This window comes from Macrobrachium nipponense, chromosome 28 (assembly GCF_015104395.2).
Source record: "Macrobrachium nipponense isolate FS-2020 chromosome 28, ASM1510439v2, whole genome shotgun sequence".
Taxonomy (NCBI): Eukaryota; Metazoa; Arthropoda; class Malacostraca; order Decapoda; family Palaemonidae; genus Macrobrachium; species Macrobrachium nipponense.
In genome coordinates, this window is record NC_087217.1 from 30,422,103 (window position 1) to 30,439,614 (window position 17,512).

Below are 17,512 nucleotides of genomic sequence, written 5' to 3' on the forward strand. Positions count from 1 at the left end.
CTCTCTCTGGTTCTTGACCCACGAGACTCGATATTCCTTTGATTTCAAGCTCTTTGGCCAAGATTAGACGGGTTCTCGTTCTTAGCCAAGAAAGAAGGGTTTTCACGAGCAGACAGCGCTGTCTCCCTTGAACCCACTAGGCTACTGAACGCTTGGATTTCACTAACTCTCTTCGCCGTCGCCAGAGAAGCTAGGAAAAGCGTTTTTCCTCATTAAGTCCCTTAGAGAAGCTTCATGGAGAGGCTCAAAGGGACTTAGCATCAGATGTTTCAACACCACATCTAGATTCCATGAGGGCGGTCTTGCTTGTGGAATTTTGGTGGTTTCGAACGACCTTAAGAGATCGTGCAGATCCTTATTGTCGGAGAGGTCCATTCCTCTGTGGCGAAAAACGGCAGACAACATACTCCTATAACCCTTGATTGTAGGAACTGCCAATTTCTGCACATTTCTTAGATAGAGTAAGAAATCTGCTATCTGATTCACAGAGGTCGTGGAAGAGGAAATTCCTTCCTTCTTGCACCATGCCCTGAAGGAGGACCACTTTTAGACTGGTAGACAGCTCTTGAAGATGGCTCTTCGAGCATTAGCGATTGCTCTCGCAGCTGCCTTTGAAAAGCCTCTCGCTCTGGCCAACTTTTCGATAGTCTGAATGCAGTCAGAGCAGAGCGGAGAGGTTTTGGTGAAACCTTTTGAAGTGAGGCTGTCTGAGTAGATCTCTCCTCCAGGGCACGTTCTTGGGAAGTCCACAAGGAACGTCATGACCTCTGTGAACCACTCTCTTGCTGGCCACATTGGGGCAATCAGAGTCAACCTTGTCCCTTCTGGAAGCTGCGAACTTCCTCATTACGTCCCCCCATGATCTTGAATGGGGAAAGGCGTAAAGATCCAGGTCTGTCCAGTTCCAGAGCACGCGTCCACTGCAATTGCCCCTGGGTCCAGAACCGATACAATACAGAGGAAGCCTCTTCGTCCTTGATGTAGCGAACAGGTCTACTAGAGGACGTCCCCACTATCTCCATAATTGCTGACAGACTTCCTGGTGCAAGGTCCATTCTGTTGGTAGAATCTGATTTCGGCGGCTGAGAAGGTCCGCCCTGACATTCTGAACCCCTGCCACGAATCTTGTCAGGATCTTGATGCGCCTTGCGTCTGCCCATAGCAGAACTTCCTTCGCCAGGAGAAAAAGGGATCTGGAGCGAGTTCCTCCCTGATTCTTTAGATACGCAAGGGCTGTGTACTGTCTGAGTTGATTTGAACAACCTTGCTTGACAGTTTTTCTTTCGAAGACTGCAGCGACAGGAATATCGCTGCCAGTCCTTTACATTGATGTGCCAGGCTACCTGTTCCCCTCTCCAGGAGCCTGACACTTCCTCCCCCCCTAGTGTTGCTCCCAACCGGAAATGGAAGCGTCTGAGAAAAACAACACTAGGTCGGGGCTCAGAAGATTTAAGGAGAAGCCCTCTCGTAACTTCTGAGGGTCGAGCCACCATCTTAAGTGGACTTTTACTTTGTTGGAGATCCTTAGGATCGCATTCAGGTCCTCTTTCGACGTCCAATTCTTTCCGCAAGGAAAAATTGAAGAGGCCTGAGGTGCAGTCTTCCCAGCGAGACAAACTTTTCTAGCGAGGAAATGGTGCCCAGCAGACTCATCCACTCCCTCACCGAACAAGCTTCTCTCTCTAGGAAGGCTGCGACTTTCTCTAACCCCAGTCGCTGACGTTCCTGGGTATGGAAACGCCCGAAAAGCCACTGAATCCATCTGATCCCCAGATACACGATGGACTGTGTCGGGGTCAGATGCGACTTTTCGGAGTTGACCAAAAGACCCAGAGACTTTGCTAGGGCTAAACGTAAACTGAAGGTCCTTCAGACACTTGTCTGCCTCGACGACGCTCTGATCAGCCAATCGTCGAGGTAGAGGGATATCCTGATTCCTGACGAATGGAGCCACTTCGCTACATTCCTCATAATCATTGTGAAAACCATCGGGGCCGTGCTGAGACCGAAACAAAGGGCTCTGAACTGCCAAACCCTGTTGTCCAAGACGAATCTCAGGTACTTCCTTGAAAGAGGTGGACTGGGACGTGGAAGTACGCGTCCTGCAGGTCCAGAGACACCATCCAGTCGCCAGGTCTCAAGGCTCCAGCACCGACTGAGGCGTCTCCATTTTGAACTTGATCTTTTCTACAAAAAGATTGAGCCTGCTCACATCCAGGACCGGGCGCCAACCTGACGACTGCTTCGGCACTAGGAAAATCCTGTTGTAGAAGCCCGGTGACTCTAGGTCCAAGACTTGTTCCACCGCTCTTTTTTCGACCATCTGGTCTAACAGATCGAAAAGAACACTTTTCTTCTCTCCCTCCTGATAAGATGGAGAGAGGTCTCTGGGGAGTTGATGTTAAAGGAGGAGGATGTAGAAAGGGGATCCTTGTACCCCCGCTCTACTATCTTGAGGGTCCAAGGATCCGCCCCTCTCTGCCTCCAAGCCTCCGCAAAGAATTCCAGTCTGGCCCCGACTGGCGTCTGAAGGACGAGATCTTCATTTGCTGGTTTTGGGTTTGAATGAAGCTCTTCTCTCGAAAACCCTCTCCCTCGAGAGCTGCTCTCGAGGGGGGTGCCCGCGAAAGGGTTTGACTTTTTCTCGGGGGTTTGCTGAATGTCGAAGTGGAAGGAGCCGCTGGACGTCTTGAAGACTGAACCAAGAGGTCCTGGGTCGCCTTTTTCTTGCAAACTCTGTGCAAGATCCTTTACCATAGCCTGGGGAAGAGATGGTCCGAAAGAGGCGCAAAGAGCAATTCCGCTTTCTGAGCGGGAGATACCGACTTAGCGGCAAAATTGCACAGCAGTGCTCTTTTCTTCAGGAAGGCAGTTCAAAATGAGAAACTAGCTCCTCCGAACCATCCCTGACGGCCTTGTCCATACATGACAACACGCTGGACAGCTCCCCCAGACTGAGAGAATCAGGACTCCTAGACTGAAGTCTAAAACTCCCAGACACCAATCTAGGAAATTAAAAACATTAAGGGTACGAAGCAGTCCCTTCAAGTGGTGGTCAGTCTCCACCGGAGTCCAGGACACCTTAGCAGACGATAAGAGAGACCTCCTCTGAGCGTCCACTAAACTGGAGAAGTCACCCAGAGCGGACGAAGGAACCTTTACTCCCACATCCTCCTTGGTCTCATACCAAACTCCTCCTTTCCGGCGAGTCTAGAGGGTGGATGGGCGAAAGTGGTCTTGCCCCTGATCCTTCCTTCTGGACATAAAGTCTTGAAGCTTCTTAAACGCCCTCTTGGTCGACAGCGATGTCTTCATTTCGACGATTCAGGGGTCTTAACGGTCTTGGAAGACGAAAGTTGAGAGGGAGGAGACTAGGGCTGCCGGCTGGAACTTCTCCCCAAAGGCTGAACGTAACAGCCTAACAAGAAACCTTGTAGTCCGAGACAGCTGAAGCTACCGGCTGTTCTTCTTCGACGGAACTCCCTGGACTACTAAGTTCCCATTCCTCCCTAAGAGGAACTGGAGAACGCCCATCAGAGGGGAGGGTACGTCCCGCAGTCTCAATCCTGAACAAGGACTTCCGTTGGTTGGAAGTATCCGCTACAGGTACGGAATCGGCCTTACGTCGATCTTTAGAGTACGGACATCTTGCGAAAGAGGAGCGTCCTTAGAAGCAACGTGAAAACTGTCTTAACAGAAACGTCTCTACGAGAGGAAGCGCGAGCTTCCTGACGAGAGGCGCCAAAAAGCGTCCTGCTTAGCCAAGCGAGCGTCCTGCTTTGCGTCCTCAAAAGCGTCCTGCTTCGCTCGAAAAGCGTCCTGCTTCACACGGCGAGCGTCCTGCGGAGCGTCCTCAAAGGCGTCCTGTCTATAACTCGAAGCGTCCTGCTTCGAACGCCGAGCGTCCTCAAAAGTGTCTTGAAGAGAGCGCAAAGCGTCCTGTCTAGAACGCCGAGCGTCCTCAACCGCTACCTGCCGAGAGCGCAAAGCGTCCTGCTTCGAACGCCGAGCGTCCTCTCCTGAGAGAGTAAAAGATCTGCTAGGAGAACGAGAACGTTGACGATCCGGAGGAGGAGAGAGAGACGAGCGAGACGAGAGAGAATGAGGCTGCTTCGTCCTCTTGACGGGCAGCCGAACGTCCTTCCTACGCTTAGGCTCGACTGCTGCTGGGCGAGTCCTCTGAGCCATCAGCGACGTAATCTGGTCCTGAAGGGACACAAGGATATCCTTCGTCATGTGACGAAGGAGCAAAAGAAGGGGCAGGACTGAGCCTGCGAGAAGGCGAGGGGCGAGGGGACGCCTCCTTCCTTCTAGCAAGGTTACAGCTATCTGCCTCTCAGGTGAACACGCCTGTGCGTGGAACTAACGTCCTCTTCGGTAGAAAGCCTTCCTCTCTTCTGCGGAGAAAGGCGTCATAAGCGTCCTCTGACGAAAGAGGAGACATAGGACGTGGAGCGTCCTCAAAGCGAAAGGTCCTTTTCAACGGACGCGAGTCTCTCCGAGCGCTCCACCCCTTGCTCGGGGAGGACGCTTCGGAGGACGAAAAGCAATCTTTCAGGACACGCGCTCGTGCGCTGCTCCTTGGCAGCCTGGAATTTAGCACAAGGCCTGCCGAAGGGACGCCAGATCGGTGGGGAGCCCCCGTAACCCTCTTGCGGCTTTCGACATACCCACTCCCTGAGTCCTGGGAGTCCGATAGAGGTCTAGGCCTAGAGGCATTATGGGGCCGATCTGACGCCCCTCCACAAACACTAGGGGCACTAACACAAACTTTCACAGGGCCGGTTTCTAGGGCCAATACTTTTAGATTCGAGAGCACGAATAGACTCCAGAATCAGAGAAAGGGTGTTACCTTCTCCAGACACAGCACTGGGGCCCGAAGGCAACAAAACAGGATTAGGTTGAGCAAAATCTACTGGTGTTAGAGGAGGAGAAATGTTACTATCCTTTCTTACCTTTAGTAGAACTGCCCTTGGAGGAAGACCTCCTGACTCTATCGCGCTCCAATTTACGTCGATAGTCTCATACATCTTCCTTTATCATCATCCAAATCCTTACATTCATTGCACCGATCATCAACCACGCAAACATGCCCCCTGCAATCCATACAAACTGTGTGAGGATCAACTGAAGGTTTAAGAAGCCCTCACCTTACATTCACTCCTCACACACACTCTGAAACTTCCAGTACTTGATCCAGACTCATGTACCCAGAAAAGCCAATCCAAAAATCAAAACCAATCCCACTATTACGCGTGCCAATCCAACAATCCAGAAGTCGATACCAAAAGTCAATCCAGATAATATTAAGCGAGATAATAAAAAAAATCCTAGACGGAGGTACTGTAAACAGTTGTTTGCAGCACCGGCGACAGAAAAAATATGAATAGAAAATGGGAATGGTTCCTGATATCCGCCTCCCAGCGGCGGGAATGGGTACTACCCACCTGGCCGCCCCACTACGTGTGCCGCGAGTTTTGAAATTCTGTCGGACGTCAGAAAATACAGCTATATATATATCTGACAGGTAAGTTTTCATGAACAAACTTAATTTTTAAAGGTAATTCTTGGCCGTCAAATTTTATTTTTGCTATTCCGAGTGTTTATTCATTACTACTTCTACTGTTTATGTTGTAAATTTCGCAATCTTGGACATTATTATATCTCTTTTTAAGGGAATCTAGCAATATATTTTTTTCTAATGGCTCTTCATCATCAGGGAGCACAATGGTACCCTGTACACTGTTCATGTTGTCATGTTTTTTTATATGTAAATTTATGTTATCAATATTTTTTATTATTTAGTAATTTTCTGATTGGCTTTAGTTGTAGTTTCAATTAACCACTTTTGGTCTTTTATTAGTCTGAATGACATTTCTGCGGTTGAATGTCGATTCAATAAAAAGTTTTCCAATTTCAATGCCGATATTCTGTTTTCAGTTTCCATAGTAAGGAATCTTGACCAACTTCCACTACCAAAGAGGGAGTCGAAATGGGTCAAGGTTGGGTCAACTCGATATCTGTTTTTTCTTGTTGGTCTACATGGTAACCAAGTTTTGATACCATCCTGCTCTTCTCTAACTTGGGGTGTCTTGGGGATAGTCTGTTGCCATGCCAGAAGTCATAGTGGGGTTTGGTGTACTTTCCATAGAATAATAATAATATTTTCGTCCAGGATGAGGTCCCTCTCACCAGGGAGGCCCAACTGGGGGAGGAGCAATATTGTTACATAGTGGTAACTGCTCTGGGATCCTCACCTGGATATACACCATACCCACAGTGCCTTAAGGGTCGTCAGTCCCATGAGATCGGACCCAGCACTGTGGGCATGGCTTGACATAAAAATTTCCCCTCGCTCAACCACGTCAGGTACTCTAGTTTTATGGGTGGAGTGGCATGCCGTCCAACTCCACCCTCCATCAAGTTGAAAGAGCAGTTAATTCAATACTCCAAATCTATGCCAAGGTCGTCAACGAAAGAAGGAGGGAAATGGGAAAATTTAAAAGAGGAGGAGTAAAGGAGTTAAAGGTCCCAAATGTTCAGTTGTATCCACAGCATAGAGCATAAAGGGGCATACTCTCTCTGCAGTGGATCCCTAAGGCCCCCCTCCTCGTCAAGGAGTTGGGATCAGGGGGGAAGATGGCTTTAATCCCTGTTGTTTTACAGAGGACTGAAAAAGCTTATCAGCTATTTCATTGCTGCTTGGTGAGAAACTCGAAGTTTGCGATGAAAGCAGAGCGTCTTTCAGTAACGAAAACACAGGGATTGCCATCCTGAGTTGCCTGGTATTCCATTCCAAGAAGGAGTGCGTTCGGCTGGAACCATCGAGCGGAAAAAAGATATGCTCGAGCATTTGCATTTTAACTGAAATGGGAGGGAGGAAAACCCTCCTATTTGGTGATAATGCAAATGCTGTGGTGCTGTTGGCAAACAATACCACTAGTTATCTCAAAATCAAAACCGGTAACTCTTGGGAGGCCTCCAAGGCCATCCCGAGTTCCAGGTCATTTCAAAGAAGATACTATTTGTCTCAGTCACATACCAGAAGAGTTAAATTATAGTTATGTACCTACACTACTCTGACAATTCAACTGATAACAGAAGCATGTTGCATGAGAAATATACGTAGTATATTTGTAGGTTCCTGTACATCACACTGCAGCCTAATTCTCCTTCATTCGAGGAACAAGAATAAGGACTGGAAGTAGACCTCCTTCATTCTTTACTGAAGAGAGCGAAGGTGAAGTCTTCCCGAAGGGAGACTTCTACAGCGATAACAGGATACCGAAGACGACTAGTTCAAGCCAAACTGGATGTTCTCAAAACAGTAGCACTGGAGAGGCATTCAAACTCTCGGTGCTTTCCATCCTGAATGGAATGATGTATGTTCGGTAAGATCCTAGGACTAAACCAAAAACAGCCTCTCGGGTTCGAAATCCGAGGAGTAGACACCACCGAATGCCTCTTCTTCCTTGTTCATTCTGTTATAACTAGGAAGTAATGGGATAAAAGAGAGAAGGATTGACTGTTATTGCCCGCTCTTCTCTGTATCTCAGGGGTGACTGCGTACTGAGGCTACGGACCGTCAGACTTATCCAGGCTGAGCCCCTCCCAAGACACTCTTCCTTCAGCAGCAGCACTTCACGGGCAATATTGTTGGGAATGCCCATTGCCCGAGTGTTTTGGAAATCTCAGAAAACCAAATCACCTTGCGAACACTAGAAATTCCAAGGAATTTAATGACTTAGTGAGACCCCAACTTTCATAATAACAATTACCGGGAATATCTGTCTCGACAGTGTGTTTGGAAATTACAGGAAAACCAAAGAACTTAGAACGCCAGAAGTTCCAAGGAATTCAAGCTATCGGTGAGATTCCCAGTTATTCTGGTAACAATTATCAGGAATTCTTGTCTCGCCCAAGTGTTTGCAGATCGTAGAAGACCAAAACGCTCGGAGAGTACTAGAAATTCTGAAGAATTTTAAGCACTCGGCGAAACACCCCCGAATTTCGTCAGACAATCATCGAGTGGAGGTCCTCCTCGATTCCCGTAGAAATCGAGGAGGAATGGGCATTTAAGATCCTTCCTCAATGACGTGGACATATGTCCGGTAGGACCTGAAGGTCCCTTCAGGAACGCAGTCCCCTGACGCTGAATCTTACGGAGAGCACTCAGCAGGATCCCTCCCATTCAGCTCGTCCTTCTCAGTGTAGCCAAGGAAGAGAGGTAATGGGGGAGAAAGACTGGACCCTCTCGGTCGCCTTGCTAGCAGTACTAGCAGGAGAAGCGAGTCACGGGCAGCCATCAACCTGCGGTGATGGCCGCTCCACGAGTCTGGGGAAGCATTACTGTCTGGAAAAAACGCTTTCCCGAGGAAGGTTACTAAACTCTCGTACTGCAGGCGAAACGTCTGCCGCCACCGAGACCGGTCGGTCACCGTGGCCGTCATCAGGGTAGGGCTGAGCGTGTGTCCCTGACAGGAGAGAGCCGATACCGTCCTCCAAACACCCCAGTCCTCGTCGAGGCCAAAACCTCTCAAGAGGACCGAAAGTGGGACCCCACACCGGTCTCTGTGTGCGCGGCCCAGCAGGACCATCACATGAACTGTGGTGAGGGTCACTCCACAAGTCTAGGAAAGCGTCATCATCCTTGCCAGCTCCCCCATGATCTCCTCTAATCACTTGAGCGTACAACCTGTCCGGTCCTAAGACCGAACCGAGAACATAGGCTCTCATGGCTGGACCGAGAGAAGTGCACTCCTCAAGATACCCGCTGGTTGCCTCGCTCCTCTTGATGCATCCCGCCGAGGAGGTTGAAGGGACAGGTGAGGCAGATCTGATGCTCCCGCTCTGTCTACCGGCAGAACCAGTGGACAGAGAGGACTGTAGGCGATCACCAACCCGCGGTGATGACTGGTCTGCAGGTCTGGACCATCGATCTCCCTGCAGAGAAGCGCTGGACCGAGGACGGTAGCATTGTTCTTTTGTGTCAGGGGAGCTGCTACCAGCCGCGCCGAACGTCTGATCACACTGGTGTGATTGACAGTCGGGTGACTGGTTGCGTCCACCAATGCAGTGAGACCGAGCACTGTCCTCACAATGCGTCATGGTCCCAGAAGCAGCCAAAGCTGTTCCCAGAGATTGATTGATTGATTTATTAATTCTTACTGGCGTCGCAATGACGAGGTTATTGACGCCGTATCATTAAACGGAATTGCAAAGGAAAAAGTCAATTAAAATGCTATAAATATGTTTATATAAATCTTGTCAGAGAACTACAGAGAACCCAAAAAACACAAACGAAATACCTATCTCACCTACACACCTATTTCAAATTAATTGTAAACAAAAATACCAGCAACATAGGCACCCCGCAAACTTCCAAATTCTACAGAGTTCTGTCAAAAATAAATGGATATTAAAAGTACTAAAACATTATATATGGTAATAGATCTATCAATTGGAGGTAAAATTTTATGTACATAAAAATTTCCTGATCTAAAAACGACTTAAAAGCAAATGATATACACTGACACATACTAACACATAAATAAACTCAAACATCTTGACCAAACTAACCTAAATTTTTTCAGAAGACCTGCTTCTCGAAGGTAACTAAAAAGCTTATCCTCATTAAAATCTCTGCCTATAATGGCATCCAGTTTAAGATCCATTCTTCCAACTATGTTAAAATGACGGTTCCTTGCTGATATTAAGACAATCCTCACAAAATGGTTCAGGGTCATTGTTCATTAAAAACCCATGAGTAATCCGTGTGTGGCCGATCCGTAACCTACATAATGCAGTCTCTTTCCGACGGTCTTCTAACATATAAAGCCAGGGGTGATTACATCAGTGAGTTCTCTCATTTTATTATTACTCTCTATTGTCCAATAGAATTGCCAAACTGATTCTACAGTCTTTTTAATTTCAGGAATGTAGTCTGAACAGGGAATTGCTATACTTCTTGGATTTTTTGATGTACCTAACTTAGCCAATTCATCAGCTCGTTCATTTCCAACAATACCAACATGTGAAGGAACCCAGCAGAGGTTAACTACCTTCTGTTTTTGTTTTAATAAAACAACCACTCTGTTATTTCCAGTACCACAGGGTGTACTGGATTAAAAGATGCCAAAGCTTCCAAGGCACTCTTGGAATCACTAAAAATATTAAAATTATCTCCTTCTAAAGTTACAATTTTCTTTAGGGCTGTTAAAATGCTAAAAAGTTCAGCAGTAAAAATAGAAGCACAACTTGGTAATCCATCACTAACACTACTGTCAGGGTGTCCTCCAGCCACTTGCGCATACGTCCTGGTCGGTCCGAGAATCGTGCCTGGCACGTAGGGCGTCGTGGTGGGATCATGAGGGGCGCACCCCTCACGATCACTCCTCAATACCTCGCTCCTCCCGGTGTAACCCGAGGCGGTTTGAAGGTATGGGAGAGGTCAGGGACCCTAACGCTCCCCCCTCGCTCGCTGGCAGAACCAGCAGGATTGGAGGGTGCTGCAGGGCGAATCCGCCAACCCGCAGTGGCGATCGAGCTGCGTCGAACCGTCTCGCTGTGGAGAACGGCTGGACTGAGCACAGCTGCCCCGATCTCGAGTGTCAGAAGAGCTGGTGCTGGTTGCCGTACCCGATCGCTCTCTGTGAGAGCTACGGTCAGGCGACCTGCAGGCTCCACTGTCACGGTGAGACCGGTGCTTGTCCTCACGGCACGTCACGTCGCTGATGCCAGCTGTGTCTGGCACCGGCAACCGGGGGGACCTCTTCCCAACCTCAGCCCGTGGCCGGTCATGGACCGTCACGTCACCCTGGTAGCAAGTCTGGTCGCCGCGAGAGCGAGAGCTGGTCTGGTGAGAGTCGCGTGAGCGGCTGTCACCAGTCTTCCGCTCCGTGCCGTGAACCTGACGCTGAGCGAGCTTAGACATCTGGTTCCTGGCTGCACGGTCGCTGGTAGGCAACCGTACACTCGGTACCTTTCGCGAACAAGAGGCTGAGACGGAACCTGATGCAGTGGCAGAGCCTCTGACACCAGGTGAGGAAGTGCCGGTGTTAGCCGACACCCCTCTGGTCCCGCAGTCTTCTTCCTTGCGGAAGAAAGAGACGGGCCCGCTCCCGAAGGAGCAAGGAGGACCAGTGAAGAAACCCACCCGTCTCGCCGGAGCGAGACGGGCCCTTAGAAGCTCCCGAAGGAGACTTCTTAGGGGGGGAGGAGGCAACCTCCTTCTTAGGCTGTGAAGCCTTAGAAGACGAAGGGGGAGAGGCGGCAGACGACGACGAAAACTGAATGACGACGTACGAAGAATAGACGACGACACCTTCCTCCTCTTCCTCTTCTTCTTCGTCAGCTTACCTCAGGACCGATGTCAAGTCAGCCATCCAAAGCAAACAGGGCCCGGACGCACCTGGCCAAACAGACCGACATCGGGAGCAGCGGCGCCACGAACAGGAACGACATCAGCAGGTGCAGGCATCACGGGAACAGCAGGAACAGTCACGGCAGGTACAGAAACGGCAGCAGTGGTCGGCAACATCTCATCACTCGTCAGCGGCTGGGCAGGTACGGCAGGAGGTACAGTCAAGCCAGGAGGACGGACCAGCGTCACCGACATCCTTGGCATCGGCGGGAGGTCCAGGGGCGAGCTCTTCGGACACACGAAGTCTGGTTTCGGCAGCACGGCAAACCCGGGTGGCGGTGGCATCACACCGCCCCCATGGCACGGGCGATCGGCCCCTGCACCGATGAAGTTGGTGTTACAGACACCGCATGCGGGGAATCACCAGATGAGGAGGAGCAACATAGCCTGGGGTTGACACCGTAGTGGTAGTGGTGGTCACTGTGGCATGCGTGACCGCAACAGAGCCAGCCAGATGGTAGAGCAGCCCCTGGACACTCGGCATGCCCTGCAAGCCCAACGATGCCCACACCTGTCCAAGGTCGTCCCTCGCAGCAGCAGCACCTGGGGAAGCAAAGGTCGGGTGGTTAGAAGGGGCCTCTACCCGTCCGCGCGGTGTAGACAAATGGATAGAGGACCCAGAATACAACTCCACGTCAGGGTACCTAGCGCCTCCTCCACACTCGAAAGATCGGGTGAGGGGAAGGACCTGGAAACCCCCCCCTCCCCCCCCCCCCCCCCACCCCCCCCCCCCCCCCCCCCCCCCCCCCCCCCCCCCCGGGGGGGGGAAGGCGCCAACCGTGGGAGCTGAACCGGGGGCAGGAAAGAAGATAAAGTGTCCGTAACCAAAGCAGTCGCGGGAGAGCTCTCCGACGACTCCTTTGCCGGCCTTCGCTTCTTCCTACCCTCGTACAAGCCCCACTGCGCCTCCGACCAAGAAACACATACATCACAAGGCTCGGCGCGGGTACACTCACGCCCCCGACACCGAGCGCACAATACATGGGGATCGATCTCAGGGAATGAGCGGAACTTACCGCACTTACGCCCCTCAGTTCCCGGGCACAGTCCCCGGAAGATAATAGGGCGCCGAGAATCCATGATCGATCAATTAAGTTCCAATTCAAAAAAGAAACAAAAAGGGAAAAGATTGTACTTACAATAAATCTTGCAATCACAAAGAGGTTCGAAAGCTTACAACCTATCCAGCTGCCGCTAGTAACCTTACTATTGTAAAAGGATCGAAGGTTTGTAAGCCGTGTCGGAACAATTCGAATTTCTGTCGGGGACGACGGAGTCTATAGCTAAATATATATCTGACAGGTAAGTTTTGAAATCCAATATGGCGGCTACCGTGGGATGTACAGGTTCTGATCAGTGACGACAATCATCTTTCCCAGCCCTCCCAGCAATCATTTGAACAATGTTAGCGTATGTGCTGATTGCAGTTGTAATCAGCACAATAAAAAAACATTTTGTTGCCTATATTACTGAAAGTATGAAACTTTTTATTCCCGGGGTCATGGTTTGAACTGAATTCTTTCTTACCTTGTAATCGGTGGTTTTTATCCTTACTGCCATCACAACTGAAACTCCACAGTGCTTATTTGATTGTTATTATACACATTTTGGTCTCAATTCACTCCACACTGCACTTTAAACAAGTTGCTGTTCCTAGTTCCTAAGCGCGCACGCCACAAACACAGTTACGACTAGCATACGACGAAACTGCAAAGTTTTATTCCCTTAATTGTTTACTTTACTCATTATTTAGTTCAAATTTACTTTATTTAAAAATTTAATTTAATTCATGTAATACATCCCTTTTTTTTTGCAACCAAATTACCCCGAAAAATTACAGATATTTCTAAAGTACGTAGATACAATCAAATGTTTCTAACGTTTTCGTACATCTGGCTGCCGAAAACCATAGAGGAACGACTACGGATAAGTGGATTATATACATTTTTTTTTTTGCTTTTGCTAGCACTTTTCATTGATTTCAGTCTATATTAGTATTTTGAATTTCTTTAATAACCGTATGCCAGAAATAAATGTAACCTTTAATGTTTGCATGCTAAGAATGGCAAAATCATCGTTGCCACATTAGTGGAGGCTTCACACATACGCCGATTCATTATTATAAACTGTTTCCATGAATTCTAGTTGTCATAGTAATGCAATAATGATAAAATTGCTTTAATATTTATGTATATATACTTCCAATACATAGCCTAATTTCACCAATTTCAACGTTTTGTGTGTAGTCTTATACCCAGTTTGGAGGGTCAACACATACCGATTGGCAACAGAGAGAGAGAGAGAGAGAGAGAGAGAGAGAGAGAGAGAGAGAGAGAGAGAGAGAGAGAAAGGAAGGCGAAGGAACGAAGAAGGAAAGGGGTGGCGGTGGAAGGGGGGGGAGAGGGTAGGTGGAGCTTTTTACGCGTGTTCGTATCCATTTTCTCATAAGGGAGTTTTGTTTCTTGGTACAAGGACCGTGTCGTTATTCTTTACGATTATTGATTCACGATACCCTTATAAATTACGGCACTGGGTGTAATGCACTATAGCAAAATCTCGTTCTGATACGAGTGTTCGTTACAGAAATAGGTATTGCCCAAAAACGTGTTTGCACTGTCGCTGAAACCCATAGTAGGTATGCTGCTTAGTTGTCAATCAAGTTTTTTATAATAAAGTATTTTTTACAAGCTAGATATTGAATAAATTTGTATTTTTCTCAATCAAAACATATGCCCCTCAATGCTAACTTTCCTCTTTTAACGACTTTCTGTTCATTGCAAAGTCGGCCCCATAATTTCTTATGGTGCGAAAACAGAGGCCCAGGGACCGAAAACGATTGCGTCACACTACGGCGATAATCCAGCAGTAAAACATCTTCATATATCCAAAAAGTAAATAAAGATATATATATGCGCATTACGATTATACCAATTACATGAAAAGCTGATAATCTGCATGAATAACTGTTAAACTGTTCTGCAAGAAAGTTGAGTAAAGCATTTATTTACAATAGGTACGAAAGTCAAGATGTCGTGACGTCATAATACAGGACTTAAAAGAACGTTCTAATTCCAAAAAATAATTACTTAAATTTGAGTCAGAATCGAGTTACTTTTTCAATAACGAATATTTTCAAATTAATCATCATAAATATATAAAATATTGATGTTTTACTATTTAAAAAATTATCGAAGTGCACGCTTCATCGTCGTCTTCTAAAAAACAGTTGTTTACTCAGTGAGGGGCCGTTTTCCGTTTGTTGTGATGAAAGTGCCCCAGCGTCTGTGGGTACAAGTGGTGTGCGGATTTATCACAGGAAATGGTTAGTTTATTGACACAAGCGACTCCGTAAACATCGAGATGGCGTCAATCTTCTACATATTTCGAGTTGTAAGTAAAAATGTTGAACGCGTTTTAGTGAGATTTGCACTGCGTTGGCCATCCTTTTCACTACCCTCTGTTTAAATCTTAAAATTTGGCCTTAATTTCTAACTTTGGAGAAAATACTTACTTCGAAAGGAGAGTAGAGGTCTTTAGCTCCGTTTCTCACCAACAAGAAGTCGCGACTGATGCCCATCTCCGATGTCAGGACGCGTTATAATGTACTTTGTTTGGGATCGTTCACGCTGATCGTACATGGTCCACTCTGTACCCTGCGGTTTTTTACCATAGGGTAAAATATCACAGCAGGCCACCTACAATCAACGCTAGCCACCCTCCGAAAAAGTACATTATAACGCGTCCTGACACCGGAGATGGGCATCAGCCACGACTTCTTGTTGGTGAAAAACGGAGCTAAAGACCTCTACTCTCCTTTCGAAGTAAGTATTTTCTCCAAAGTTAGAAATTAAGGCCAAATTTTAAGATTTAAACAGAGGGTACTGAAAAGGGTGGCTACGGCAGTGGAAATCTCACCAAAACGCTTTAGAAATTTTTACTTACAACTAAAAATGTTTCGAAGATTGACGCTATCTTGATGTTTACGGAGTCGCTTGTGTCAACAAACTTCCCATTTCATGTGCTAAATCTGCACACCACTTGTACCCATAGACGCTGGGGCACTTTCATCACAACAATCGTAAACCCACCTCTTACAAGCACTTATTCGTACTTATTCAAGGGGACTACGGCATTCTTTGCGGCGTTTTGCGCTCTTCAATTGTTTATCAGTGTTGTCAATTGGTATGTGTTTACCCTCCAAACTAGGTATAAGACTTACACAAAACCGGGGAAATAAGTGAAATTAGCGTATCTATTTGTAGTATATATACATATTAGAGCAATTTTATCATTACTGCATTACTATGACAACTAGAATTCATCGAAACAGTTTGTAAATGCATCGGCGTATGTGTGACGCTCCACTAGATTGGCAACAATGAGCCATTTTTCCTCACGTCGGTCTGCTAGGTAAAGTATCACAATCCGAAACATTTGTAATTTTTGGGGGTTAATTTTGGTTGCAAAAAAGGGATAATGGACATGAATTAAATAAACATTTTGAAGTAGAGTTAAACTAAATATTGAGTAAAGTAAACAATTAAGGGAATAAAGCTTTGCATCTCATAATCAGTGTTGTCGTCTGCTGCTCGTAACTTTGTTTACGGAGTGAGTGCTTAGGAAACACGAACAGCAATGTGGTTCGAGTGCACTGTGGAGTGAATTAAGGACCACCAAAATGTGTATAATTACAATCAGTTTCAGTTGTGATGGCAGTAAGGATAAAACCACTAGATTACAAGGTAAAGAAATGAAATTTCAGGTTCCAACCCAATAAAAAAAAAAAAAAAAAAAAAATAAAATAAAAAAGGCTCTGGAATAACAAGTTTCATCGTTTCAGTAATATAGGCCAACAAAATGTTGTTTTATTGTGCTGATTACAACTGCAATCTTGAGTAAGATCAATAAACGTTACATACATACGCTAACATTGTTCAAATGAGTGCTGGGAAGGCTGGGGAAAGATGGTGGCCGACACTGATGAGAACCGTCCATGCAAAACGTAGCCGCCATATTGGATTTCAAAACTGCCTTGAAAACATATTTTACGAAGAGCTCACATGCTTATTTTAGTTCGTATGGGGCTTTCATATATCACAATATGTTGACGAAACTTCAGTCTTTTAAATGGTATGCTTAGAGTTGCAATTGTATTCATGTTTCACCAATTAAATATCGAGTGAATATATGACCCGTCCACCGTGATGAGGGTTGGCCTGTCGTGATATTCTACCCTAAGTACTTTTTCGGGAAGGTGGTCACGTTCTGGGAGAGGTGGCCGTTATGTCACTGCTAGTTGTTTGCCATAAACATGGCACAAAACATTTGACTCCCAATCCCTACCTAGTGGGTTTCATATTCGTGGGACCCTTCCTTGCAGTTCGTGTGGAGTTGTTACTGCAGAATAGGCTAGGTAGGAAGGTAGGTAGTATCTCCAACAGAAATGAATGTACTAAAATGTCCAAATCAGGAATCATATTTCACGTTCTCCCTGCACTAAATGTTTCATAGTACATAACATTAGCTAACCGATAAAAGGATTAGCCTAGTAGCTGTCTTTGAACTTAGCCGAACCAATCTACCGGTAGGCCTGCCTACCTCCGCGACAGCTCACCCAATTACCTACCTAGATACCTACTTTCAAACCACCGTAAAAACACGGGGGCCGATCTGCCTGTTGCTCATGAAAGCACAAACAAGGCGATGTTAGCTATATTGTTATAGGCTAGGTAATACTATTCACGTCAGTCTAGTGACTTTCCGAACGAAGCAGACCCAATGTGGGCTTCATCAGCCTCATAGGAAGGAAGGAGACAGGAGCCCAACATCAGCCTCATCCCAGACCTGGCCTCTGGTCTAACTCGCCCTCATCAACTTTGTCACAAGGGAAACGAAGGTGTCCCCTGAAGAGGGTGATTGCAGCACCCATCACTTACTTGTCCATCACGAATCCTCTTCAGTTGGTGGACCGATAGTTTGACAGCTTCACAACAACAGCTCCTACACTCAGATCTTCTCCCGTAATAGCAGCAACACTCACTCATAAGACGTAAACAAGTGTTTCCACCGCACACAAAAAGGTATTACACT

At 47.1% G+C, this 17,512-nt stretch overlaps 1 protein-coding gene across 1 annotated transcript in view; it reads right to left on the bottom strand.

Moving 5' to 3' along the window:
* LOC135201144 (small glutamine-rich tetratricopeptide repeat-containing protein alpha-like) overlaps positions 1-17,512 on the bottom strand; it is a 132,822-nt gene extending 115,310 nt beyond the window's left edge. Inside the window, exon 1 of the mRNA XM_064230023.1 lies at positions 17,359-17,512. Coding sequence (XP_064086093.1) covers positions 17,359-17,366 — 8 coding nt within the window. The 5' untranslated portion in view covers positions 17,367-17,512. The remainder of the gene's footprint in view (positions 1-17,358) is intronic.